The sequence below is a fragment of the Amia ocellicauda genome, chromosome 17 (genome assembly GCF_036373705.1).
Source record: "Amia ocellicauda isolate fAmiCal2 chromosome 17, fAmiCal2.hap1, whole genome shotgun sequence".
Lineage (NCBI taxonomy): Eukaryota > Metazoa > Chordata > Actinopteri > Amiiformes > Amiidae > Amia > Amia ocellicauda.
In genome coordinates this window covers 24,995,628-25,021,615 of record NC_089866.1, presented here as the reverse complement: position 1 = coordinate 25,021,615, position 25,988 = coordinate 24,995,628, and the positions used below count along the sequence as shown (strand labels likewise).

The 25,988-nt window shown below is 43.0% G+C and overlaps 2 protein-coding genes across 10 annotated transcripts in view; both read left to right on the top strand.

Moving 5' to 3' along the window:
• Positions 1-302: 302 nt before the first annotated feature.
• Positions 303-11,181, top strand: trafd1 (TRAF-type zinc finger domain containing 1). Of its 5 annotated transcripts, none has more exons than XM_066689352.1 (13): positions 303-595; positions 792-811; positions 2,241-2,292; positions 3,997-4,132; positions 4,347-4,400; positions 5,017-5,434; positions 5,942-6,217; positions 6,316-6,389; positions 8,237-8,500; positions 8,729-8,861; positions 9,529-9,802; positions 10,223-10,271; positions 10,764-11,181. In XM_066689352.1, the coding sequence occupies exons 3-13, from the start codon at positions 2,258-2,260 to the stop codon at positions 10,806-10,808; spliced, it is 1,758 nt and encodes a 585-aa protein (XP_066545449.1). In that variant the 5' UTR covers positions 303-595; positions 792-811; positions 2,241-2,257; the 3' UTR covers positions 10,809-11,181. The 5 variants fall into 5 exon arrangements, with proteins under 5 accessions (XP_066545449.1, XP_066545448.1, XP_066545450.1 ...); XM_066689351.1 differs by having other exon boundaries at positions 303-679; XM_066689353.1 differs by lacking the exon at positions 792-811.
• Positions 11,182-12,346: 1,165 nt separating this feature from the next.
• The window catches only part of smtnb (smoothelin b), an 84,495-nt gene continuing 70,853 nt past the window's right edge, over positions 12,347-25,988 (top strand). For 2 of the 5 annotated variants that reach the window (XM_066689477.1, XM_066689474.1), the window contains exon 1: positions 12,347-13,208. In XM_066689477.1, coding sequence (XP_066545574.1) covers positions 13,158-13,208 — 51 coding nt within the window. In that variant the 5' untranslated portion in view covers positions 12,347-13,157. The remainder of the gene's footprint in view (positions 13,209-25,988) is intronic. The other 3 variants (XM_066689475.1, XM_066689476.1, XM_066689479.1) reach the window with 3 other exon arrangements.

Below are 25,988 nucleotides of genomic sequence, written 5' to 3'. Positions count from 1 at the left end.
AATACTTGAAGCTTCAGAACCTTGTATAATAATAAAGTGATGGAATGATGTGCAATGCGTCAAACTTTGTGATTCCAACACTATGGCTTTCAATCTGGGAAAAGGCAGTGCCATTATTTTGTTGAGGTCTCAGTTACACCCTTGGCAGGTATTATTGCCATGACAACGCCTATAAAGGAAAGGGGATAGGTACGTCTTTTACGTACGGGAGGGTGGGGTTTATTGCGGAACTGACGCAGCGTGATTGGCGTTTCATCCAATCCCCGTTCAGATTCTGACAATCTATCCAATCCACAAAAAGGAGGCGGGGCCAAGAATTGACTGTTGTCATCCAGCCGTCCCGGAGTCGATAAAGGAGCTGCTTTAGACGGACTTTGAAGGCTGCGAGGTGGATTTAGGAGTATGTTTGAATCAGTGCTGTCAATCGGCCCTGTTTTCGTGTGTGAATTCTGTCGGGACCTCAGGACCAGACAGGCTTTCAAAGTAGAATAAGTTCTCAGACGGTGATCGACTGAACTGCTTCCGTTATCTTATCTTCCATCCCAGACTCCTCCTGAAACGCGAAGCATAGTCCGTTTCGTGGAAAGAAATGAAAGTAAGAATGCAAAGCAGAAATATACTTGCAACAAGGAACAAAAGAAGTTGAAGGAAAACTACTTTTCCCCCTCACCCACCCAGTGCAAGTCGTCTTTTAATATTCTTTTTGTATTTCATTTCCTTAGTTAACATCTGTTAATTGTGGAAAACTCCGACTTCTGTCTTATTTATTGTCTTGTTCCTACTCGGTTCAGTCTTCAGGTTCGTGTTACAGGTATGTCCATATTGAATCCTTTTGTTATGAAACCATGTACACATTACACTTTCATTCCTATCTGAACATGTTTTGTCTTTTTTTTGTTTTTGTTTAAAACTTTGTCGATACATTGATCTGGTTAATAGTTACTTTTTACAAATTTCCCTCCCCACATTTAAGATTTAAAGCACCCAGCACGGGATATTTAATACAAGTACTAAGACGTGCATTTTAGTTTAGCTTCAGTTCCTATAGTTCCTACTCTGAGTTTGTTTAAATTAGGTAATGAACCTATTTAATGAACTTGTTTACATATCAGCTCAATTACTGTGGCCTTCCCTAAAAGCTAAGACAAATACAGGACGATCACCTATGTTCTCACATTTAATACATGGGATTTGCCATAACTCAGGGTAAGTAAATACACTGTTCTACAAATGTTACATGTTCTATCAATTGAAAGTGTATAGCCTATGTGCTCTGTGTCCTAAATCACATCAGATATTTTATTTTCTGTTTTTGTACAATAATCAAGGGTCACTATTACTCATACATTCAGTACTAAGTTAGGCCTCTTCCATAACAGTGAATCAACACCTAATAATGATATCTGTTTTAGGATAGATGAGGGTTTGTATTGCATGTAGGTGATGGTATAATACAAAATGCATAGACTGTTAATCAGCAAGTAATTCAGGATGTGGGCTAGTTACACTCTTGTGCCTTAGAATCACTTCATCAGACATGTCCGCCTGTTGAAAAAGGAGAACCCACACCATATGAAGTTTTGATTGTTTTAATGGTTCTAGGTTTTCAGCTGGAATTTGTAAAAAGGAAGTGATGTCATCCTCCTCAGCATTCTGTGTGCATGAGCCTGTTTTAAAGGCCGTGTCAGATTTTATTTAATTTGGAAATTTCCCAGGAGAGTAAAACAAAATACAAAACTATATGTCAATCTATAGTAACTATAGTAATGTTCTATTTCTGTCTTAATAAAGAAATTGATAACTTATTGTTGGTTTTCCTGAAAGCCTGCTAGTGCTGTTCCAATTAATACAATGCAAATTATTACTGGCATCCACCCTTCAATGTAAAGAGATGCCAACACTTTCATAGGCATTTTAACTTTCTTCTAGTAAAAGTATTTGAGCTCTATAACCACCTGGCTTGGTCGGCTGTTGTTCAGGTTGTCCAGGTTGTCCAAATTGCCTGTATCGTTGCTTTGGTTTGACTTTTGGCATTGGACTCCAGTCCGTTCAGGTTCTTGTTACGGCAGGGTAGCCCGAGAGGTCAGTGGAGCACTGCGTAGGCTTAACTGGTCTGAGCAGTTGGAGGATTAAACTGCAGTTCCTTTAAACCGCTTTGAAGACCAATAGCTTGAACTCTTCCCCCCGTTTCCTATTGCTGTGTGTCACTCCGTTAACAATGGTCTTTAACCTGCTTGCAGAGCTTCCCCACGTCAGGATGGAGGAGGAAAACACCCAGCTCTGTGCCAACTGGTAAGTATATGAGAGATAAGGTGGAGTTTGCAGAACAGATCGGGGACTTGCTCTTTGTCCACAGTAAAGTTTAGCACTTAACTCGGATTAACCCTTTTAGGAAGCCAAAGCAAACACTCATTAGGGGAACTTTACACTGTTAGAATTTCTATATGCTACAGTGGTGTTCGCTACTTTATTGATTCCATATCTTACATGTTCGATAGATGATGTTCTGGTCTTTTTTGCAGGGAACTCCGTAAAGGTTGTTATGGCCCCCCAGTTGTCAAACTATTTAAGTTTATTTACATCAGTGTCACTGATTGTTTATAGTCTGGGATACCATGTTAAAATGCCACCTGATATATGCATTTTTAGATCTATTATTTTTGCCACTCTATTGGATGCTAAAGGTGTTTTCTAAAAACCCCAAACCTGTTTTAAAAAGCAAATCAAAATGTTGACAAATCAATCAAGAGGCTGTTATAATGTATATCCCTAGTTAAAGAGCTTGGAAAAAAGAAAGTGAGACTCCGGTTGTGAAGTCTGCACGGAAAACCACTGGCCTTGACAGAAAGAACCTTGAATGAGTAAGAGATTTTAACCCAAACGACAGTAACGAATTCAACAGCACACACGTGCTAACAGAAGCCAACCTGATGCACATTTCTCCGACCTTTATGCTGGAAAGCCAAGAACTGGAACGGAGCTCCAAGAGAAGCCCTTGGTTATTTTTAATACGCTGTTGAATTGTATTTTTTTGCTTGGCTCTGCTATGGGTTCCCTTTGGGGAGCTATATTCAAAACTGGGGTGTGCCAGGTCCACCACTGCGCGTTACGTCACTCTGTGGTCAGTGCACACCACTGGGCCTGTCAGTAACCGCAACTTCACTTTCCGACAGGGCTATAAAAGTTAAATGGTGATGAAATGAAACTTTCCTAGCTTTTCCAAGAGATTAAAGTGTTTTTTGTTTTTTTTAATATATATATGGGAAGATGTTCAAAATCTGCAGGCCCTCACCATATTGAAATAATCTACCTTGATAGGAGATAGAATCAGATGTTCACATCTCAGAGCAGATGTGTTGTGGCTGAACTGGGCACTTGTTTTCTGTTTATTAAGAGTGTTCTTTAGATATGACAGAAATTTGTACTCTCAGTATACTAAACAAAATGAAAAGTAGACTGCACCAATAATAATGGTTCAGATTTGACTCTGTAGACAGGAAAAGGGCAGAAATTGTGGAATTCCATTCTTCGCACACTCTGACAGTAATCTCCGTCATAAATTTTTTTCTGCTGCCCTCAAATTGAAATTCCACCCATTTTGGCTTCCTCTGAGAGTGAGTCAGCATCCCAGACACACCCCTGCTCTTTCTCAGAAGCGAAACAAAACAACAGAGATCAGGTGGCAGTCGACACCATTCTGGGGAAACCCCTGGAGACAATTGTAAAAGAAATATCCTGGTTATGCTCCTATTGTAGCACATTTCAGTAAGGCCCTCAGGATGGTTTTCTGATAAAACTAGGAAAGCAGCTGGGCATTGTGGTTTACAAAATCAAAAATGGAAAGCTGTAACACCCCTCCTCCCTTTTTAAGATGAATTTGAATAACTGCCTTGGTCATTGAAAAGGGATCATAAGAATTAAAACAAATAAAATAAATTAAGAAATATCAGTTTATTTTTTTGTTTTATTTTAAATTGGGGTCTCCCTTCTCCCCAGCAAACGTGAGATCCCTGCAGTGAATTTCACCATGCATGAGATGCACTGCAGGCGCAACATCAAGCTGTGCCAGCACTGCCAGGAGCCCGTGCCCCACTCCGACATGGAGCAGCACGTTCAGGAGGAGCACATGCAGGTGAGGATAGCCACGTTACTGAGAAACACGAGACCCGTTCTGGTCCATTTCCACTATAGCAGTAGTTCAAGCAAGGCTGTGATAAACGCATTGGACACAGGGCCTAGTTGATGATATCCCTGGTGTTGCTGGATTGTTGTGTTGAGCTCATGGTACTGTGCTGTCGAAAGGGAGTCCGGGATTGATTTTATTTGACATGACGTGTGTCTTTCAGGTGCAGTGCAAGTGTGGTGTGAAGATGGAGAAAAAACAGATGGAGAAACACCAGGTACTGATGTCAGAGGATATAGGAGAGCTTTATTGCATTTTTGAGTTCCGCTGTTAATTACACATAGGGTAATCTAACCCTAATACTTTCCTCACCCTAACCCATAATATTCAACTCTTTGTCATGGTTTAGGCTGTTATTTTCGGACTATTCATATTTATTGCAAGGCAGTATACAGGACTCCCAATTGCTACAGTTACTAATGGAAATCTATAGTGTCCATAAAGTCCAGTTACCCACTGTGACTTTGCAGACAGTATCTGTATAAATGTAAATTATTACGCTATATAAATGACTAAATTGCACAGTGCCATAAGAAGCACAGCAGGGTGCGTACTGTAGTGGTAATGCAGTACTGTATAAAGTCCAACAAAAGGAGTGAGAAACACTAGTACAAAAGTCCCTGGTAGGATTTAGGTGAATATGATTGCGCGTCACTGTAAGCAGATTAAATGTGAACAAAAGCAACTTCTGACCAAATGCCTTGTGCTGCAAATAATAGCTTGTAGGTGCCAGTCACAGAGGCAGGGTGTAAACACTACAAATGTTTTTTGTGTTGGTGGTACGTACTCTGTGGCCCCCCTCAGCCAGTCCTGTGTGTGTGCCCTACTCTCAGCAGCTGCAGTGCAGCCTGCGTCTGATGAAGTGCCAGTTCTGCGAACTGGAGGTGCCCTTCAGCCAGCTGGTCGAGCACGAGGACTACTGTGGGGCACGAACTGAGCTCTGCCCCAAGTGCCAGCGCAACGTCATGGTGAAGGAGCTGGACATGCACCCCCTGCTGTGTGGTACCCAGCAGCCTGAGGAGCGCAACAACGCGCGGGCCAGGCCTGGCCCGGGGGAGCGCCCGCCTGAGGTCTGGTTTGAGACTCACTCCATCAGGAACCTGTTGAGGACCCAGGAGCTGCAGAACAGCAATCTGCCACCTGGCCCCCGCGTCCCCAGGCCCCTCGAAGGCCGGGTCCATAACAGCACCAGGGCGGTGGGGGCGTCCCTCAGGAGAAACACTGCGCCCAGGAACAGGGACCAGAACATCAGTGAGTCGCCCTGTCTTTGAACCCCTGTGTGTCCTGATCACATTAGCACAGCAATGCATTAACCCGGTTATACAGGAGATGTAGTCCTGCAGGTTTAATAAAGATCTTTTAATATTTTAGAGGCGGGGGGGTGGGGTCATTACAAATCGGATCACTCAGGAATTTATTAAGATGCTAAATAATTTAGCAGATTGAAATAAAAAGAGAACCAATGGGCAGGAGGTGCTCAAAAAGCACCCCCTCATGCATTTCAGTATGTGTGAAGTGTTGAAGCATGTGTGTGGCTTTCTATTGGTCCCATTTTGTCTCTTTGTCTACCTAAAGTAAGAGATCAATTAAAATGCTTTGAAACATTAAAAATTTAGTGTATAAACATTATTAACGTGCATTGTAACACAACAATTATGACAGGCCAGATGTCCACCTTGTCTGAGCAGCATGTTGGGGTTGTAGACAAAGTCAGGGTTAACGTTTTGTTTAGGGTGCATCTCTGGTTTGCATTTGCAGTGGATGAAGAGGATATTGCAGAGCGTAACAGAGGCAGGGCAGGTGTGGACGTCCCGGGAGGTGAGGCCTCCAGTCTGGACTACCTGCTGGCCCTCAGCCTGCAAAACAACCACCGTCGCGAGCCGTGGACGGAGGGCTGGGGGGACCCTGTGAGTGGGATGACTGGAGCTGCTCACCTAATTTCTGGTGCCCTTACTGGCCTGAGTGGTCTGATCCAGCCCCTGGTCACGGAGCTCACACACACCCCCAACAACAACATCAGCGCCGGGCAATCAGGTGAGCGCTCACCCGTCGTCTGCTCCCATGTGTTCAGCATGCGATCTGCCATCTGTGACTGGTATTCATGAGCTAGCACTCCTCTCTCCTCTCTCCAGCGGTGTCTGACACCATGCTGCCCTGCGAGTTCTGTGAGGAGCTGTTCCCTGCCGAGGACCTCATTCTGCACCAGGTGAAGGATCTATTCCTGGCCTCTTGCTCCCTCACATCTCCTTCCCTTTTCTCCGGCCTCACTTCTCACTTCCGCCCTCCCCGTTCCTTATCTGTCAGCGTGTTGTCTGCCGTTCACAGAGCAGTTCTGTGTCGGGAGATAAACAGGATGGCCTCAGTGAAAATTTACATAATTTGCTCGTATACATTGCCGGTTATATTGCAGGCAGCTTCCTTGCATTACAGTAACTACAACTGTGACAAAACACTAGGTACAAAACGGAGCAGTCATAAACACCTGCATCTAAGTCATGCAGGGCCTAATGTAGACATTCATGTGAAAGACTGATATGTTATCTACATCACTTAAATTATTCCTGGAGATGAACTGTCACATTGAACACAGAACTGTTAATTCTAGAAGTACTCAGTTTAATTAAGAATCGGACCGCTTTAGAAAAAGTTCGGCTGCATAGGTCAGACAAAAACAAGGCAAAAAGGACCTTATTCATCAAACTGGCTAGGCCACTCCAGGACCTTAATGTGCTTCTTCTTGAGCCACTCCTTTGTTGCCTTGGCTGTGTGTTTTGGGTCATTGTCATGCTGGAATACCCATCCACGACCCATTTTCAATGCCCTGGCTGAGGGAAGGAGGTTCTCACCCAAGATTTGACGGTACATGGCCCTGTCCATCGTCCCTTTGATGCGGTGTAGTTGTCCTGTCCCCTTAGCAGAAAAACACCCCCAAAGCATAATGTTTCCACCTCCATGTTTGACGGTGGGGATGGGGTTATTGGGGTCATAGCCAGCATTCCTCCTCCTCCAAACACGGCGAGTTGAGTTGATGCCAAAGAGCTCGATTTTGGTCTCATCTGACCACAACACTTTCACCCAGTTCTCCTCTGAATCATTCAGATGTTCATTGGCAAACTTCAGATGGGCCTGTACATGTGCTTTCTTGAGCAGGGGGACCTTGCGGGCGCTGCAGGATTTCAGTCCTTCACGGCGTAGTGTGTTACCAATTGTTTTCTTGGTGACTATGGTCCCAGCTGCCTTGAGATCATTAACAAGATCCTCCCGTGTAGTTCTGGGCTGATTCCTCACCGTTCTCATGATCATTGAAACTCCAAGAGGTGAGATCTTGCATGGAGCCCCAGACCAAGGGAGACTGACAGTTATTTTGTGTTTCTTCCATTTGCGAATAATCGCACCAGCTGTTGTCACCTTCTCACCAAGCTGCTTGGCGATGGTCTTGTAGCCCATTCCAGCCTTGTGTAGGTCTACAATCTTGTCCCTGACATCCTTAGACAGCTCTTTGGTCTTGGCCATGGTGGAGAGTTTGGAATCTGATTGATTGATTGCTTCTGTGGACAGGTGTCTTTTATACAGGTAACGAGCTGAGATTAGGAGCACTCCCTTTAAGAGAGTGCTCCTAATCTCAGCTCGTTACCTGTATAAAAGACACCTGGGAGCCAGAAATCTTTCTGATTGATAGGGGATGAAATACTTATTTCCCTCATTAACATGCAAATAAATTTATAACTTTCTTGAAATGCGTTTTTCTGGATTTTTTTGTTGTTATTCTGTCTCTCACTGTTAAAATACACCTACCATTAAAATTCTTTGTCAGTGGGCAAACGTACAAAATCAGCAGGGGATCAAATACTTTTTTCCCTCACTGTATATGTATTTGTTATATTTTCGCTTTTAAAACAAAAGTGCCGTAGAAGTTTCACCAACAAGGGTACCCAGGGAATGATACAGGAACAACACACCAAACAGCACAACCTGGGCCATGCAATTTTAAGAAAATTAATAAATGCTTAAGTCTGGTATTGCTATGTAAATGTCTTCCTGTTTTGCTTGCAGACTGGCTGCAGCCCTGCTAGTGCCTTTGCTTCCTTCAGTAAGAGAGCCCCCTCCCCTCTTCAAGATGACTGGCCCTTTCGGGGTGGGCAGGGGCCTCTCTACCGCTCCTACAGCCCCCACAGCCCCCCCAGCCCCCCCAGCCCGCCTCGCCACGCCTCCTCCCTGTCCCACAGCCCTCCTCTACAGCCACAAGAGGGTGCCGTTCTCATCCCCTGCGAGTTCTGCGGAGTCACCCTCGAGGAGGACGTCGTCTTTCATCACCAGGTACGTCCCTGGCAGGTGTACGAAGGGCCAGTTTGTCTTCACAGGATCTGTGGTGTTCAGTATATGCTGCTGCTTCTGATCAAGAAAAACATTGTTTTAATCCTGAATCTGCTGACACTTATTTCACTAGGTTAGATGACACCACTAAGAGTTTCTTAGACTCCTGTGTAACCGGGTTCAACAGTATTTTGGAAGAGTCAGTGTTGATCTTGTTTGTGAAATTTCCAGGACAAATGTGGCTTCCGTCCCGGAACTGCTTACCCCGTGGAGAAGCCCTCTGCCCGGACAGCACTTCCTCCCAAAGTGGACAACACGCAACAGAGCCCTCCAGACCTGCTGAGGCCACGCCTGCGACACCAGGGTGAGAAATGCCACACAGCAGTGCGCGTTTGAGCTCTGATGAGTGTGCAGTCTCTTGACTTGAAGGGCCAGTGCTGCGCTTGGAGTGCCACTTGGGTTTCTTCCACCTGAACACCTGGTCATTATATGTGCCAGTAATCACTATTTGAAGACTTCTTCAGAGCCTGAGGAACTGCTGTACTGTAAAACCAATTTTGGCCATAACGTCATTGGTTTAGGAGGTCAGATGCTCCTGGGATTTGCCCAAAAGCCTGGATATCATTCAGCTGTGGCCTGTGTATAGTCAGTTGGCCCAGAGGCACCACGATTTGCCAAGCACCTCTGGAATTGGCTTGGTTGCAGTTCAATGCCTCATCTGCTTGTGGTGTCCTGATCCTGGCACAATATGTTTGCTGTTCACATCTCGTGCTAACAGATTGAAAGGGGGGTGCTTGGCGTGTTTCCGAGGACGTGTGCGTGTGAGATGTGCAGCTGGTGCGCTCTGAGCAGTTGTAGCATTGAGCCAGGTAGAGTAGTAATCGGCGAGTCTGAATTTGTTTAGCACAAGAATAGATGATTGTCAAGCTTCAATTTCAATTCAATTTCCAATTTTTTTAGGCTTGGGCTTCTTTTGCATGTTTGACTATCATCTCGGACCTCCCTTGTTTTCCCTTGCTCTGTGCTGACAGCTGACCCGGTCCCTGAGGCCCTGGAGCGGGTGACAGTGAGGCCCACGGCCCTGGTGGCCCCAGCCAGAGAGAAGCTGGGCAAGGCGACGGTGGGCTCCAGAGAGCGCTGGAAACCAGAGCCCCAGGACACCTTTTCTAGCAGGGAGGCCCACTCCAGCACCCAGATCAGGAGGCCTCAGAGATCGATGGAGCCTGGTGTCCGGGGTGTACACCCACCCTGCCCCGAGGACCATAAACGCAGCTTCCCACAGACCGGCCCCACACCGTCGCCAGGGTAACGCTCACTGTCGGTCTGTAGCTCAGGGCTCGAGTTTTACATTCTGCTGTGTCCTGGATTGTCCTGTGGTGACGTAACATTGACATATCATTGGCTAGGAGACGGGATTTGTCTGAGATCTCGGGAGGTCCTAAATTATATCACAAAGACTCCATAATCAGAGCCTGGTTTTGATTTCAAACTGTCCTTTAATGGGCAAGAGTGTTGTGAGTATGTTTCAATGTGATCTGAGTGAGTTTGTTGATGAGACTTAAGTCTGAGGATGAGTGTTTGATGGTCTGGGAAGGCAGTACTCTGAAACATGCAGTCAGTCTTTTCCCTTCCTTTCACACTTTCCACACACAAGGCCATCACTGACAGCACTGCACACTTAAACAGTCTGTAAACCTGGTGTGTATTTCTTCCTTTTCCCCCCAGAGGAAGAGTAGATGGACGGAGCAACTCGAGGAACTCTGGGACATCAAAGGTACTTTGTGTGTCCTTGCTTTCAATTTTTATTCTCTGTATGTAGCATAAGCAGATCTCCAGAGAATGATTTAGTAGGATATAGGTCCACCCCTGGGCTTAATGACTGCCGCAGTTCCTTTGGTAAAGGCCTGGGGAAATAACGTGCCCTTCCTGGAACAATGTGGATTCTAATGCAGTTGGAAAAGGTGCTCTCAGTCTCCTCCTGACTCCAGTTAATCCCAGAGGTGCTTTAGAAGACTGAGGTTATGACTTTGAGCAGGTCATAGGTTGTTTTCAGTGCTCTTCTCGACCACTCCCAGCTTCGTGACCTGGTGTGTTATTGTGCTGGTTGATGTTTGAGCCCACACTAAAATAAAATGCTAACTGCAGCATATTTGTTTGGGGTCCAATCTAAAAAGGAAGCAAGATTACAAAGATTAAACTGTCCTTGGACTGAATAGGATTCTTGAACCCATCTTTTGTGTTTTTTTTTTTTTTTTTTTACAAATAGCCTCGTATCCCCAAGGTGCGCAACGTGGAAAAGGAGGAAGAGTGACGGCTGTGCCTCGGGGGACTGCAGCACTGCTGGATCTCGGGAGGCTTCTGGTCCACTATGCAACACATTCGAGTCCCATGTGTATCGTGTGTAAATGATCACTGTCTTTTCCTATACTTCTGGGCTCAGTAAACGTGAGCATCGGGATTTTAATACAACACGGATAGTTATAACCCGAGTTTTACAACCATTTTGTATAGCCGGTTTCATGGCTGGGGACATTTTAAATGGCGGAAACTGGAGCGGTAGTACATATCTTAAAAAAAAAAAAAAAAAAAAAAAAAAAAGTGAGTAAAAGTTTTTGTATTAATGATTTTAAGTTACACAGGACTAACAATTAAAATACATTTGGAGGAAAAAACAGTGTTTGTATTTATTTATTTTTGTCATCATTGTCGGGAGTTAGCTGGGGCTGTGTGGTGGGGCTCATGTGAGATGGGTTACAGTCCAGATTGTGGCACCCACATCCTGACTGCATTGAAGAACGAGGGTCGGTGGGGAAGAGTTTGTACATTCTCAGGCAGATGAACCTTAGAGTTGTTGGGGGGGGAAAAAATGGGATTCATTATACTTTGAAGGTCATAGTATTTTGTTTTTTTCTTTGTAAATGCAATCTTAATATATATGAAGTCTGTATTCCAAAAGTGAGGAACATAAGAGCGTGATTCAACTGACAACTGGCTATCCAGAATATCAGAGCTTGTCTTATCTAGAAAGTGATTGTATTACAGCATCGGGCTTAATTGTGAATGACTTCAGCCTCCACAACATGGCTCAGTAACCTATCCCATGCATTCATGATTAATGATGGTCAGAAAGAACTTTTCGATTTTGTAGAATCATTGAAAGAATTAAGTATACATTCGTGTCCTTGGATTAAATAGGGATCAGACATGCTCTTGAACACAAAACTGAAATTACTGACCAAATTTCACCAAAACCTCCCTTAATGCAAAAAAATTATTAGTTTGCAAACTACCTGCTTTGCTATACGTGTCAAGCTATGGGGTAACCTATTTCAGCCTGTTTGAATTCTCTCCCCTCACCACTTCCTTCTTTCACCAGTGGGAGCTGTTTTAGAGGACAGAACCTCCAAATTAGTTTTTCACTTTGCGCTAGAGAGAAATTGGTGTGCTTGCATTTGATTTGGCCACCAGGGGATGCCCTCTTTCCATGATAACTGCCATGGCTTGTGGCTGCGTTTGCGCACTTAGAAAACCATGTAGATAAGGGTGTAGACTACATCTTTCTCTACCCTGCTGATAATCATTCCCTTCCGCTTTCATTGGATAGCGGATAATGTGAATTTCTTATTTCCCCTCTTATTATGCTATTTGATTTTTTGTTTAAATTTCGAGGGGGGGAAGCATACAAAACACCTGCTAGTCGTGAAATAGAATACAACTCCCAGGTGCCTTACTGAGGCTAGTGGGTGGGGTTAAGATCAAGTGGGTTTGGTTTTCCCTAAAAAGGGTGGGTCTTTTCCAGAATCTTGCTTTTTCATTGGGTGCTTTGGTCTTGGTTTGAGTGCGGGCGATCGTGCCCCGGGAGGTGGGGCAGTAGGATTTGAAACTTGCGCTCAGTGAGGGATTGCTTCAGAAAATGATTCAAACCTCTGGCGTAGAGAGAGTGGGACAGAGATCTGTTATAATCTAATGGGGTTTAGTCCATTCACACTTCTGAATGTGTAGTCGTGTCCAAACGACCACAAAACCATGGTTCCGATTCGTCAATCCTTGCAGAGACACCTTTGAAGACGAATCCGATATCGGACCTCTACGGCAGGTGGACAGCATGGGAGCAACACAAATGACAACGCATGCGTGAGAACTGCCAAATCCATTCTGAATTCGTTATTTTTTTGCGTAGTTCACATCTGATTGGTTACAGTTTTAAAAGTCATATACTGTTTACTGGTCTGTTATAAAGTCTTTCATTGGGATATTAAAAACGAGCCAAACCCTCCCACTTCGTTTTAATTAGTGGTATAATTCGCACCATTGAAGACCGAGCACCTTTACAGCGGGATAGCGACTGTTTTCCGCCTGGACCATATGGACATTTCGGGTGATTTTTGTGCGTGTGATTTCCTCCACAGAGCCCCGTGGGAATCGTGAGACCGGGAGCCACACTGCGCGCCTGCGTGCTGCGATACAGCCCAATTCTCACGTGTGGATGTGATTTGTCACTCTGGGAACGCATCCCGGGCTGAACTCCACTTTATAACTAAAACACAACTTTTTGAACAGAGTGACTGGATTTGTTGGATCAAAATAAACCGGTTATTTTTGTACACAGTCGTCAAGAGTAAATTCAACTTCGTGTCATCTTTCGTTGGAAGACGCAGTCATGTCTGAGGAAAGGTACTCGGCTCTGGATGAATCCTCCCTCAAAATGCTGGTAGGTGGATTTTTGCATGCTCCTTGTGCTCTTTCTATACTGAGAGAAGTTTGCATTGAGTAACTTTTTTTTGCAAACATTAATTGCAAAAGCTGACCTGTTACACATTTATATTGTATATTTTGCTTACCCTCATAATAGTATTACCAAATGGGTTTTTAAAATTCCCTTTTATGTGAACTGACATTCTCTGCATTCTTTTTTTTTTTAAGCTGGTTTTATGCGTCAAAATGTACAATAACAGATCTTAAAGGTTTTGGGCTTCTGATTGCTCCATTTTATTTCCCCTTTAAGAGTGTGAAAGATTAACATAAGTGTGAATAACACACAAACAAGTAAAGCACTTTTAACCCCTTATTCTAGATTTGCCAGTGTCCCATATCTCTGCTAGTAATGCCTATCCTATTGAAGCCAGTCTGCTAGCTGTTCCTAATTCTATGCTGTACACTCCCAGGGTGACAGGGTGGTCTGTTCATGCACCCAGACTTTGGCATTCCTATCCTAAGCTTATTACAGATTCGGAGTCTGGGGGGGCCTTAAATCTGCTTTGAAAACCAGGCTATTTTCATTGTTGTTTTTTCTTTTGCTTGCTTCCATCTTGAATAATTTATGATGGACTGGTGAGGAATGACTGCAGTTCCTTGTTCCTATGCAGTAGGTTTTCCCTGCCTTTGAATTTGTATCACCGTAAAGCACCTTCAGATTCCTGACTGTGAAAGACCGGCACATATTATTATTTTTATTTCCAGGGCGTCTGCATAAACCCAGCGTTATTGTCTGTAAGTGCACCAATTTTGTATGGTGTGCACTTGTTTGCCCGGCAGATTGAGAAACGACAGATGATTCTTGAAGGACCAGCAGCTGTGTGTCGCAGAGCTGAAATCACTCCTGCTTGAGTTATTTCTATCTGTCAGCTGGTGACACAGATAAAGCAGATAAATAGAGTGCAAGGAAGTTCACATTTTTACAGGTGCTTCGTCATAAATTAATGTGAAAGTTACACTCCCCGGAGTTGCAGCTTCCTTCTCCCAAGAGACACCGCAGGCTCTCTTCCATGAAGTCGTATTTATGGAGGAGGGGCCCCAGGTCAAAGAGTGACAACCAGGTCTTGGGTCGACTTGTGAGAGATGGACCACCAGAGAAGAGCTGAGTGTGTTTGTGTTTGTGGAACAGGGGCCTCTGTGTTCACCCTCTTTATGCTTCTGGCTGGGAAAGTGTAGACTCCAGTCAGAAGTTCTGGGGGCCTCGAGCGCAGTAGGATTTCTCTAATTAAAACCCTGTGAGGGAGAGGGAGAGGGAGAGGGAGAGGATGCTTATCGGCTATTATATCTGGGAGCCCTCCAGGGGTTAATATGCGGAATTCCAAAACCAAACAGCTTAGGGCCGAAGGGCAGCGGAGGAGATGGAAATGGGAGCACGGCCGAGGATCATTTGGACGCTCTCTCTTCTATGTTTATGTCCGCGAGTTACAGTGAAGGAGGCTCCAGTGGGCTCCCCCCTCACATAGTGATGCAGCGATGCAAGATCTAATGTTTTGTAGAGCGTCCACACTCCATCCATTCCCAGAACTTTTCGGTCACCAGGCAAGGAAATGGGGTTCCTGCTCAGAAAGAAACCAAGCAAGCAAATAGTGTAAGATGTGCCTGAAGGTATTGTGCCATTTATAAGACATATAGGTATTTTGTGTTTTTAAATTCCCCATCTATACCTTTTAAACCAGTAGATAGCAGGGGGTCTCTAGCTGAACGTGTGAAGGACTCTTCAGACCATCTGATCTCCTCAGGCTCAGTCTGTCTAAACAGTCAGGGAGCCAACAGTGGAAAATCTGACACAATCTGTTAAGTGGAGATAATGTGCAGTTTAGTGCATCCAGAGGGTTACTTGCTTCGTAAATTTCTCTCAGTGAAAGGGCCTGTAACGCATCTGAAAACCAGAAGGAAGTTGAGTCAGGCAGACAGCCCACCTACCACTCTCACTGCACTGCATTCCACACGAGGCTGTCGGACAGGTTAGCATGGAGGCACTGCTGGGTTTTTTGTTGTTGTTGTTTTTCTCAGACCAAACAAAGTAATCTAATAGTCATCTCAGGCCTGAAGTCACTTTTTGTATGTTTTGTACCCCCCGCACCAGGCTCTTGATGAATATCATGATCTCATATCAAAGTCGCTGTGGTAGAGTTGCAGATACACCTAGTGTGCACTACGGCTGTAAGTTGTAGGCCTATAGCCTTTTGGTTGATTCCGTTTATTCAGAGAGCATTGGCTATTCTTTCATGCTGTGCTGCACTGCTTAGACTTGGTAATTAATGAGGCTGTGCAGCCGCCACCCTGTACTGGATGCAGCAGGTATTGAAGATGATGCTAAGCAGGTTGCAACTAGAGTTTCTGTCCCACATCCTTGACTTCGTGGACATTCCTCCAGCATGCTTCAGTCATAAACAAGCTGAAATGCTTTGAAATTGTAATCTGTGCTGGGAACATGTGTGTACACGGCCGTGGTGGTGGTTGTGGCTGAGTTTTGTTTTGGCGGCTGCCTTTATCCAAGATGACTTGCACTGGGAAACCACTGTTGCATTATAAGTTTTACAAGCTGTTGTAAATATTGAAATCATTTGTGCATCACAAGTGCATTGTGTATGCAGAATATGCAATACATCTAAACCAAACACGAAGGCATAAACATGGTTTTATACAACAGGCAATGCAACAGTTAATCATTATGAAAGTAAAGCATGTTTAATGGGCAAGATAAGCACTAGGACTAAAATCAATTAAATGCATGCTAAACTGTATACCCTGTTTAAAAATGCACCAAGGTGTCCTGCAGGGTGTAAGGTGAGTTTTGAGAAGTCTGCATGTTGTTTTGGTCTGATGCATTAATTGAAGTATTGGCTTTACTGTTGGCAGTTTTTGAAAGTTCACCCGTCACCTTGGGGAAAGAAACTAGTGTTGAAGTAAACCATTTAGAAAATTAGACCACAATTCACCCTGGTGCTGTTCTCCTTTTGTGGTAAAAATGTTCTGGAGGCCCATTAATCCTTTCCCAAGAAATCAGTCCAGAAACAATGCAAAAAAATCTAAAAAAAAATTTTTCAGACCACTCGTTTTGGTAGAAGAATGTCATCTGTTGGAGAGGAGAGTGAAAGGGAAGGGAGGGGAAGGAGAGAGGTTGATTGGAAGTGAGCCTGATATCATACAATATCGTTTTTCCATTCTGTGATTAATATGAAGAAACGATGCTGGCAAAAACATGCCTGGTGATTCAAGTCAAGATAAGCTCTTGTTTGATTGCTGTGATAGAGTTCAAGGGAAGCTGTGTTGTCTCGGGCCTTTTATTTTTAATGTCCGTATTGTCTACTGACAGCATAGCTTACTGTGTAATTTCATCCATATCTGTAATGCTCTGCCACAACTTTACTTCCCAATTGGATCACGGTTGCGTGCAGTCATCCTCATAGCCTCTAAATGAAAGGCTTCTCGTGGCCTCCTTTGGGCCAATCTCCAGTTCGCTCAGAGACTTCGATCTGACTACGTAAAAGGAAGTTGGGAAAATGACAGTTCTGCACTTGACCAAGATGGATTGAGCACCTTGTGTGGTATGCCGTCTCTTTCCCATGGTCGAATTGATTGAGATGTACACAGTCGTCTTACACCCCCCTCCCCCCCAACTCCCGACCCAAACTGACATGTGTTAAATTATATGCGGTTCCCATAGGCTTCAGTGGCAGTGGCAGCCAATCTCCTCAATTACATCAAGGCATACTTTTGTTGCTTGTCCCACGCTTCCCTCGGACCTTCTCTCACATGGTTTCACTGAGTTCAGCCAGGACAGGGTCAAAGACCTATCAATTGTGTGAGGCCTGTGCTCTTTCTTCAGCCAAATTGATCCTCTTAGAAGCTTAACTATAGGGAAAAGGATCTGGAGATTTACCCTAAACAGCTTTTCTATTGAACTGTGGGGGAGGATTGTTCATGGCCCAGCATTTCTGGCTTTGCTCCAGGTTTTTTTTTTTTGTTTTTTTTTTTTTGTTTTTTTTTTTAAATAACTTTGCTGTCAGGTAAACTATGTCCCTGTAAAGATCCTGTTTTTCAGCCCCAGCACCTTGCAGGGCTTAGTAGGGGAAAGTGACAGATATCAATCCTGAGTAGAAATTGACACTCCTCGGCTTCTTCAAAAAAGTTTGTACCTCTGAATCTTTGCATTCAATACTTGTATGTTTTGGAATGATATACGACTTGAAGAGCCTTCTGAAAGTTGATGAGAGTTCTCTTGTAATGAGACATTTTATGTGAAAAGAAAGTTTGACTATTTTTAGCCTCAAATGACACGAATGTCTCCTTTGTGGAACTTCTCTTCCTCTGAATCCTCCTTTATGATTTCTTCAGTTTTAATTGCAGTCATCCTCCTTAACAGTGTCCCAACAGTTCAGAAGCCATTTAACAACTTACATTTTGGAGTTTTGTGAAATGGGTTCCCAAATGGTTTGATGCTCATTTCCAATACAAGAGCTGGCTTTTGATTTTGAGGGGGTGTATGTAGAGCCTTGAATAAAAGGTTCAAGACTTGCTAGCTTTGTACTCAGGATTTCTCCTCTCATGCTTTGTGTTTTCACTAAGGGTTCTGGGAGTTGCAGGGGTGATGTGCCCTTTGACTTTTAGAGTAGTTAAGACACATGGGATAGTTTAAAAGTGTAATTCGTAAGCCTGTTCCTTAAAATAAGCTGTTCTGACATAGATTCAATACAGCTGTGACACAATCCAGAGCATAAAACCGTGATGGCACAAACCTCGGTCTTGTGCCTTCTTAAAGTTCAAGAGCCTGGTGTAATGTCAGCCCATGGTTTGTTGTCTTAAGAACAATGATAACTGCATTCTGTGTGTTCCCTGGACTTCCCTCCACTATCAGGTCAAGGTGTGTCTTTTACTTTGTGTTCGATTTTAAGATTAGTGTGCCAGCCTGCTTTTGGTCTAGTCAAATCTAGCAAAAAAAAAAAAAAAAAAATTGTATCATAATTTTTCCAGAGGCATTAATTGTGCTCTATTCCTTTTTCTCTCATTTTTGCCTTCCCTGTATGCGCGCTCTCACGGCAATTGCTCCGGCTGATGAAGTGCGAATGCTCTTTGATAACCTGCGTGGGAATTGCACTCAATTATCTGGACAACCTGTAACCTGTCTTGAAGCAAAATCTTTCCATTTCGCACATCAGATTATAAGAGAGTTGATGCCAGGAGTCGATTGCAGTTAACTGCTGTCTGGCTTAAGCAAGGCACTCACTCCCAACATGGTGATGGTGTGCAAGCCGTGTTCACTGTACCCAGCTGAGATCTTTTTCTTTCATCTCACAATGAAGAGAAGCACTGAGACACAGGTTTAATGAATGTATGGTTTCCATTACATCATTAAATCAGGACAAAGATGCATCTTTGAGGTTGTTACATTATAAAAACCTGTTTGTTTGTTTTTATAATTATATGTGACCCTTACATATTCTAATTCTCACTAGATTTAATTTGTGCTGCGCTCCCATCTCTCACAGAATTGTTTTCAGATGGATAGTTATTGGGTTTACAATATGAGCAATGAATTACACTGCACTGAAAAGACTGGAATTATTATGAGTCCTGTTCATTCAAATCAATAAACATTGAAAGGAAGCAAGCCTACGAATCGATTTTTATTTTATATGGCACCATTTATTCATAGCCAAGCCCGACTCTGAGGAGGTGGCCTGTGACTGCAATGCAGGGGAAGACAACTTCAACACACCTTGGGCATCTGCCATGAAATGAACACGTTCAATCCGACACAGTGACACCTTTTAATTATAGGCACCTGCCAGTTGCTGCCGACAGATATTCTCTAATTGCAGCTTGTCAGTCTGCAACGGGCACTGAGGGGGAGCAGGGAAGACCTTGCATTATTAATGTCTTCCTTCTCTGTCGTAAAAATGCCTGCAGTAGCCCGGGTATTGAACATGTTTTTTGCAGCATTCACAGCTTTGGGAACGGAAGCACTTCCTGACAGCTCACGGGATGAGCAGGAGAAAAAACAAACAACTTGACTTGCTTCTGAGGAAACGCTGGTATTGCATGACTGATGTGAATGAATAGTTTCCCCAGCACACGCTTCTCGGGGAGAGTAACATGTTGTGGGTGTTCCTGAAACCACGTTGATAAGGCTAAGCAAGTATATAATTTCCTGTCCTCCTCTTAGCCTTGAACTCAGTTTCCACAGAGTGTGATTTAAATTAAGCTTGCAGTAAAAATTATGATGTATGATGACCTTTATTTCTGTATCTATACATCCTGATACATATGAAAATACTAGTAGGTAATTTAAAACAGGATTGGTACTAGTTTAATTTTTTAATTGTTTGATAGTTTTTTATATAGACTTGGCACTGGTTTCCACTTTGATTGGGTGGAGACAGAACTTGGGGACTTGTGTCAACCGTGAGTCACGATCCCAACTGCTTTCAACGACAATGCAGTTGTATTGGTTGTATCAACTTTTATTACCTTGTAATGGAAATAAAGCCCTAATGATTTGGCTATTATGTGAAATGTATAGCAATATTCTAAAACTGCAGAGTGGTATCCATGTCTATACTGTAACAGAAAGCTGTCTTGCAGGCTGATACAGTGCCTGGTTCAGGTTATGATACAGCACAATAAATTATATAGGTTTTTAATGAGATTTTAACCATACCCTTTATTTGAAATGGTGCTTTTTGGTGATTCATTCGGTTTAGTTCAGTTGATTTTGAAATTTTGTAGAGTTTCAGTAAAACCTTTACACCTGTCTTCTCTTGGTGAAGTCAGATTGCAGTTATTACTTATTTTTAACATTTATCTGCAAGTTTGTGATTTTCTTTGTATAGTAGGTGTTGTCTGTGTCATCACTTTACTTACTTTTTTTTGTTTGTGTACATCTTGTAACTGCTGTTCTGAACATCTGGAACCCTTTATTCACAAGCAGATGTACATGGGTGTGAAGGAGATTAGTGTGTAATTGATTCATTGTTCTTGTTGGGAATGGCTGCATCTATAAACGCCTATCGGACTGAGTGTAGTATTAACCCAACTATAAAACTGCTGTAGTGACCATCCTGATCATTGATTTTGTTAAGCTCCAATAGGCAACCAGTGGATCTATACTATAGGTGTGTATTTCCTGGAAGTTATCCTTTTTCTCTTCTAAGATGAACAGTTCTGTGAAGTTTTATTTATTTTATCAGTGTCAGTGGCGTTCGTGTAACTGTAACTCCTTACCCAACTTCCTTATTTCTTTTTATTAAGATACATATCAAAACTGCCTTTCTAAATATTTTTTTTGTGGAGCAAATGTAAGAAGTGCTTGCAAAAAACTTGTAATCGGTGCCAAAGTACATGTTCGCCAGCTGTCTTTGGGACCGTTTTATTGGAATTTGGTTTTAATCAGAGCAGCTGCTGACACACTCTCTGGTAGCCAGGCCTGAAGCACGGGGGGGAATAGAGCAGAGGACCAGCATAGACCTGCACAGGCCACAGAGAAGCATGAGGGATGGCCTTCAATCGACAGTCTTGTCCTTTCCTCTTCCTTTCCTTCCCTCAGGTGTCCAACTGTCCAGTTTTTCTCCCTCCACCTCCTTAAAAGGAGACATTTGTTTAAAGTAACACATCTTATCTTTTTCTTCTATCTTATTTGTGTTTACATTTCTCTGTAATGTGGATTTGGCTGTGCGTGCCACCTCATATAAACCCATGTTTGGGCAAGTGAGACTACATTGATTTGTCTTTCAGATTTCAGCCTGTTTTCATTCTGTTATTGGAAAATTTAAAGTCTGATCTGTGCTGTGGTTCGCTTGGTGCTGTTGTGACAGATCCAATGCACAACTAAAAGCTTATCATACCTACTGTGGCGCAGCCAGGTTGTTTTACAAATCACATTCAATCTACAGCAGAGGTGAACTACAGACTCCTGACTGTGTGTGTCTGACTAGGTATGTAACAAAAGCGTTGCCCTTTAAACTCCTGGAGTCTCGGAGTTATTTATTTACTCTGTCTTAATAAACTTCATAATACTTATCAATCTGAAACAAAAAATATCTTGTGGATGACCAACAAGCCCGATTTTTTATTTTTTCAGAGAGCTCAAAGCAATAGGATAGAATCTCTATTTTCTTATCTTTATAATGGGAGGAAATAAATATTATGATGACCTTTGCCTGGTCGTTGTTGTTTTGTGTTTAACTCCTCTCCATTGTCATTGGCTGTGATAGGCATCAGTGGGATTTCAGTTAACCATCCTGTGAAATTACCATAAATCACTTAAATTTACACAGTATCATAAACGTCAAATATGCAGATCCTGTGAGAGACACTGCGGGCTTTTCCCAGGCTGGGAGAAATTCCCTACAGAGCAGAAGTTTCTCTACTTCTCAATTAGATTTTACCACCTGCACACTTACAGTACCATTAGAACTGGGGGCTGGGGGGAAGAAACAAAAAAGTGTCGTCGGGCACCCATTTTTATTACAAGGACTTTGCTGGGCTGGAGTACACCGATGTACAAATCGTGACTAGCTGTGCAGTTTTGTGTTTTTGTGATTTATGACGTTTTAGTGCTTGCAGGTGAAAAGACACAGACGTTTCCCTATGCTTCTCCCCTGCCTCGGGCTGTCCTGAGCTGCCTCACACCTGCTGCACCTGTTCACAAAGACTTGTGAACCTTGATGACTTCTGAAGTCCCCCTCCCAGGAATCTCCCCCAGAGTGCCTAAGTGTGGAGGCAGTCCCACAGCACTGAGGATAGCTCTCTGCATATGATTATTGCTTTGTCTCGGCAGATGAAGAGGTGCTTTGTCTCAAATTCTTCACAACACGACAATTAACTCCACACTCTTGGCTCCCCACACTGCCAGTTTCGGTTTTGGCGCAGGTGAACTCAACACCTGACTGTGTGTTTGCGTGCTTTTGTAGGGACAGTTGAATAGGGCACTTATTTCACGCGGTGTAAATCAATATTAGCCAGGAAAATTTAAACAATCGATTTTCTTTTCTTCGTGTTTGAGCTGTCTGGGCATGTGAAAATCTGTACGCACTGTACATGTTTTAGTTTAAGTAAGTTTAGTTTATCCTTCTCAAAGTTGACTGGCATTCTAGAAAAAAATAAAAAGGTTACTTACAAAATGTAAAACATGAAATACATCACACAACAGAGACCGTGTATACCGTGGAACAAAATGCAGAACAGCAAATGTAATAAAATAGGGTACAGGAACATATCGCGATAGGACAGCAAGTATGTAAGACCTAAAAAGAAAACTGTGTCTGGGATCTCCTTTTCCAGTGATGACAGTTATAAGGGTCCAAAGCTGAGCGGTGAATTGTAGCCTCTTCGTATAATCTACAAAGGCAATTCAACCTGGATTTAAACCGTTACTGAATGGAGACCTGGAATACATGTTGGCCTGTACTTGTGAAGAAAGTCCACTTAAGGAATTCACAGCTTGGTTTGGACACCTCCTCCGCTGACAGCTGGGATGTGTGTTGCAGGCCCCTCTCGCACACTTCTGTGAAATCCCGTCTGTTGGCGGCTCTTCTGTTACCTGTAGAATTGGGCACGACAATCAACTGATGCGAAAAACATGTGTGGCTGAAATAAAACTGCTGAAGATCGCACTCTAGAGCAAAGCTAAGTGTCAGTACAGATGCACTGATTTTCTTGACCAATAACTCATTCTTCTCTAATGAAAATCCATGAAATCGACGGTGCCCAGCAATGACACCTTCCAACATTTTTGGCTGAACTCCTTGTGTTTACAAGGACCCTGAGGTGAAATCTGACATAAGAAATGAGTTTGCCTTGGATTCTTAGTAATCCGTTGGTCTTTGCCAATCCCCTAAAGTTTCATTTTGAAGAAAAAAACAAAACAAAACAAAAAACCTTGTCAACCTCTCTTCTATGAAAGAATGCAGTGTTGAGAAAAATGTACTCCCTGTCAGCACTATAAGCAATACAGAAGTGCAGAATAATAAAGAGAGCGCAATGACTGACAGGCTATACATTCCTAACCGCAAACTTAAATTGGATACTAGTAAAATTGATAGTAAGGAGGGACTTTTGATGGACAGACCTGTTGAGAGATTACTGGAGCACACACTTCCAGATTTTGTCTCCTTTTAAGCACTGCAGCCTGTTCTGCCCATGCAGATGTTTTTGAATGTATTAAATGCATTTTTATTGATTTTTAAAATAGTGTTTCTGATTGCAGACCCTCTTCCTAATTGAAGATCATGAAGTGTGAAATTAATTTAGTTTGAAATATCAGGGTAGTTTGGCAGGCTTATTTGGAAATGTGGCTTCACTTTACTTGATGGAGAGTAATGATGCATGTTTAAGCAAAATTTAGAAAAATTCCACTGCTGAGGAAATGTGTTCAGCACATAGGGGAGAAACTGATCTTTAGTCCTTCCTCCCCGTTTCTTGTGCAGGTGCTAGCGAGATTAAGCGGTTTGGTGGTTACTCAGCCTCTGTGCTTTTCCTAATGTTGCTATGATATGTTTAATGATGATTTTATGCAGGATAGTTTAGGCAGCAGCATCGCACAGCACAATATTACTAAACTTTTGCAGTAGTCCTGCAGAACTGCCTGTACTCAGTCTTATCTCATTAACAGGCTGCTGAATTCAGTTCAGCTGGTACTCCCAAAGTCAGTGTTGTGCCAATCATGTATTACATTATAATATTGTGTGAGAGAGCGCGAAAGGGAATCGCACACACCTCAAAGTTCACCTCCCCTCTTCAATCTAAATAATGGAGGCCCAGCTCTGTGCCACTTCAGATTTTAGACCTAAGTTGAGAATGCTTGGGCCAAAAAATTAATAAAAAAATCAATGTGATAAAAATCAAATACAACTTCACTGTGAAAGCTACGCTGCCAAAATTCCAAAACAAAAAGGCAAGGAAGTCTGGCATCTTTCCAGTCGCTCCTATATATTCTGCTCCTATTATGTCCTGTTACAACATGATTATGGTGTCATATTTTCCCGCAGGAAAGTGCACTCTACAAATACAAAGTGATAGCTTCATCTAATTGTATTTTAGCTTGAGTCAAAATCAGTGCATCTTGAAGTTACAAATCTCACCTTTGAACGAAGGGTGCTTTGGAACAGCCTTGTAAACCGCTCAGAGAGGAGCTGTGGTGCCTTATCGTGGCTGTGCTGTTTACATTCTTGTTATAATTCACATGTCATTAACCCACTTGTTAGGACTCTCACCTTTTGAAGTGCAAAGTTCCTGTTTTGAGATTAGGGACTAATGTTTTTGGCTTTATCTGGGCTCCCTGGTGATTTTATTTGGGTGGATAAGTGTTCACAGGTTCACAATGCATTTGTGGACAGCCTCTAATGCTTTGAGATGCAAAGACCTTGGAAAGTGGCCTTAGCGTAGAAGTGTAGAATCCCAACACTGCCTCTTGGGTGCTGTCGACACTGGGAGTTTATTTATGTTGGGACTGTTCGTACAGTGAGGGAATGTGCCCCAACCCCACCCCACACACACACACAGTGTCTGGTTGTTTAAGGATTTTGAATTCTTCAGGTGCATTGTATGTTTGACTTGGACTCCACATTTTAACATTCAGGGACATTGAGTGAGTCGGTTTGATTAGTGCAAGAAACTCAATTTTAAAATTCCTTTTATGGAGTCATCCCCTTTCCTACTTTTAGCATATCTTGTAATGTCTATGCCAATCTTTACAGTCTTTTGTGAAGTCATTTCAGTTTTCTGTGCTTTCCTATTCTTGAAGAATTACTTGTCTGTATTCAGACTCCATCTGTGGCAGTTTTTTACAATACAGTGGTGAAGGGAAGCAATTTAGTGTTGTACCATGCCCTCCATTTGTAAACTTTGTGGTGCAACATTGATTGTTTTCCCCCTTAAGGCATTTATATGGGTTCCCACATAGCGCACACAACACAATAGGATATTTCAGATGAAAAAGATAAGGATGATGGCCAAATAGATTGTTTGCAATAGATCAAGACATTGAGGTGAAGTCTAGGTCAAAGGGACACTCCCTGGGAGTGTCCAGCCGACATCAGTTGCTCTGAGCTGTCAGAGTTTGGGCCCTATTTCTTGGACAAATTTGGCATGTGACTTGTTATGATTTTGGTTTTATGTGAATCTGTTTAATCCCCCTGCAACCGGGTTTGCTGCTCTTTCATGTGTTACAGCCTAGTATGCTCTTACAGTTTAAGATCAGCTAAAAGTTCAGTCCAGTGACAAAAAAATATTTCACCAAAAAGCAGTCTCCCTGATGAGGGGGTGTTTGAACGCTCTATTGCTCTGTCACTCTTCCTAGTACAGGGTTGCAACTGCATTTGTAAGGTGAATGTTAAATGACTGCTCCCCTGTGTTCCTTTGTGGCTTCTGCACCTTTTATTCTGTATTTACTCTGTTTCCAGGATGAGCACAGTCTTGTGACTTCAGCCTGCTGACTGTGAAATGAAGTGATCGGTGCTCTTTCCTGGAATGTTTAGCTGGAGTTGCAGTTGTGCTGCTTTCGCCCTCCTCTCATCTTTGATTTCCCAATTTACAGCTGTAAAAGCACACACAGAGGAAACGGAAATAAACACACAGATCTGGACGCGGGTGGTGAAATAAGTCCCATCTGTCAAAAGTCCACTCATAGCTTTAGTACCCCGTTAATGCAGCTTGCAGTTGTGCAGAGTCTGTCAAAAAGTGTGTGTCTGAGGCAGTGAATATATTCAAAGTGTGAAAGACGAACGTTGAAAAG

What these genes read in the sequence shown, in the direction of transcription:
- trafd1 (XM_066689353.1), top strand. Translation starts at nt 2,258, where the DNA reads ATGGAGGAGGAAAACACCCAGCTCTGTGCCAACTG. An exon ending in ACGTCGTCTTTCATCACCAG is followed by an intron (nt 8,501 to 8,728) that starts GTACGTCCCTGG and finishes TGAAATTTCCAG; the next exon opens with GACAAATGTGGCTTCCGTCC. An exon ending in GCCACGCCTGCGACACCAGG is followed by an intron (nt 8,862 to 9,528) that starts GTGAGAAATGCC and finishes CTGTGCTGACAG; the next exon opens with CTGACCCGGTCCCTGAGGCC.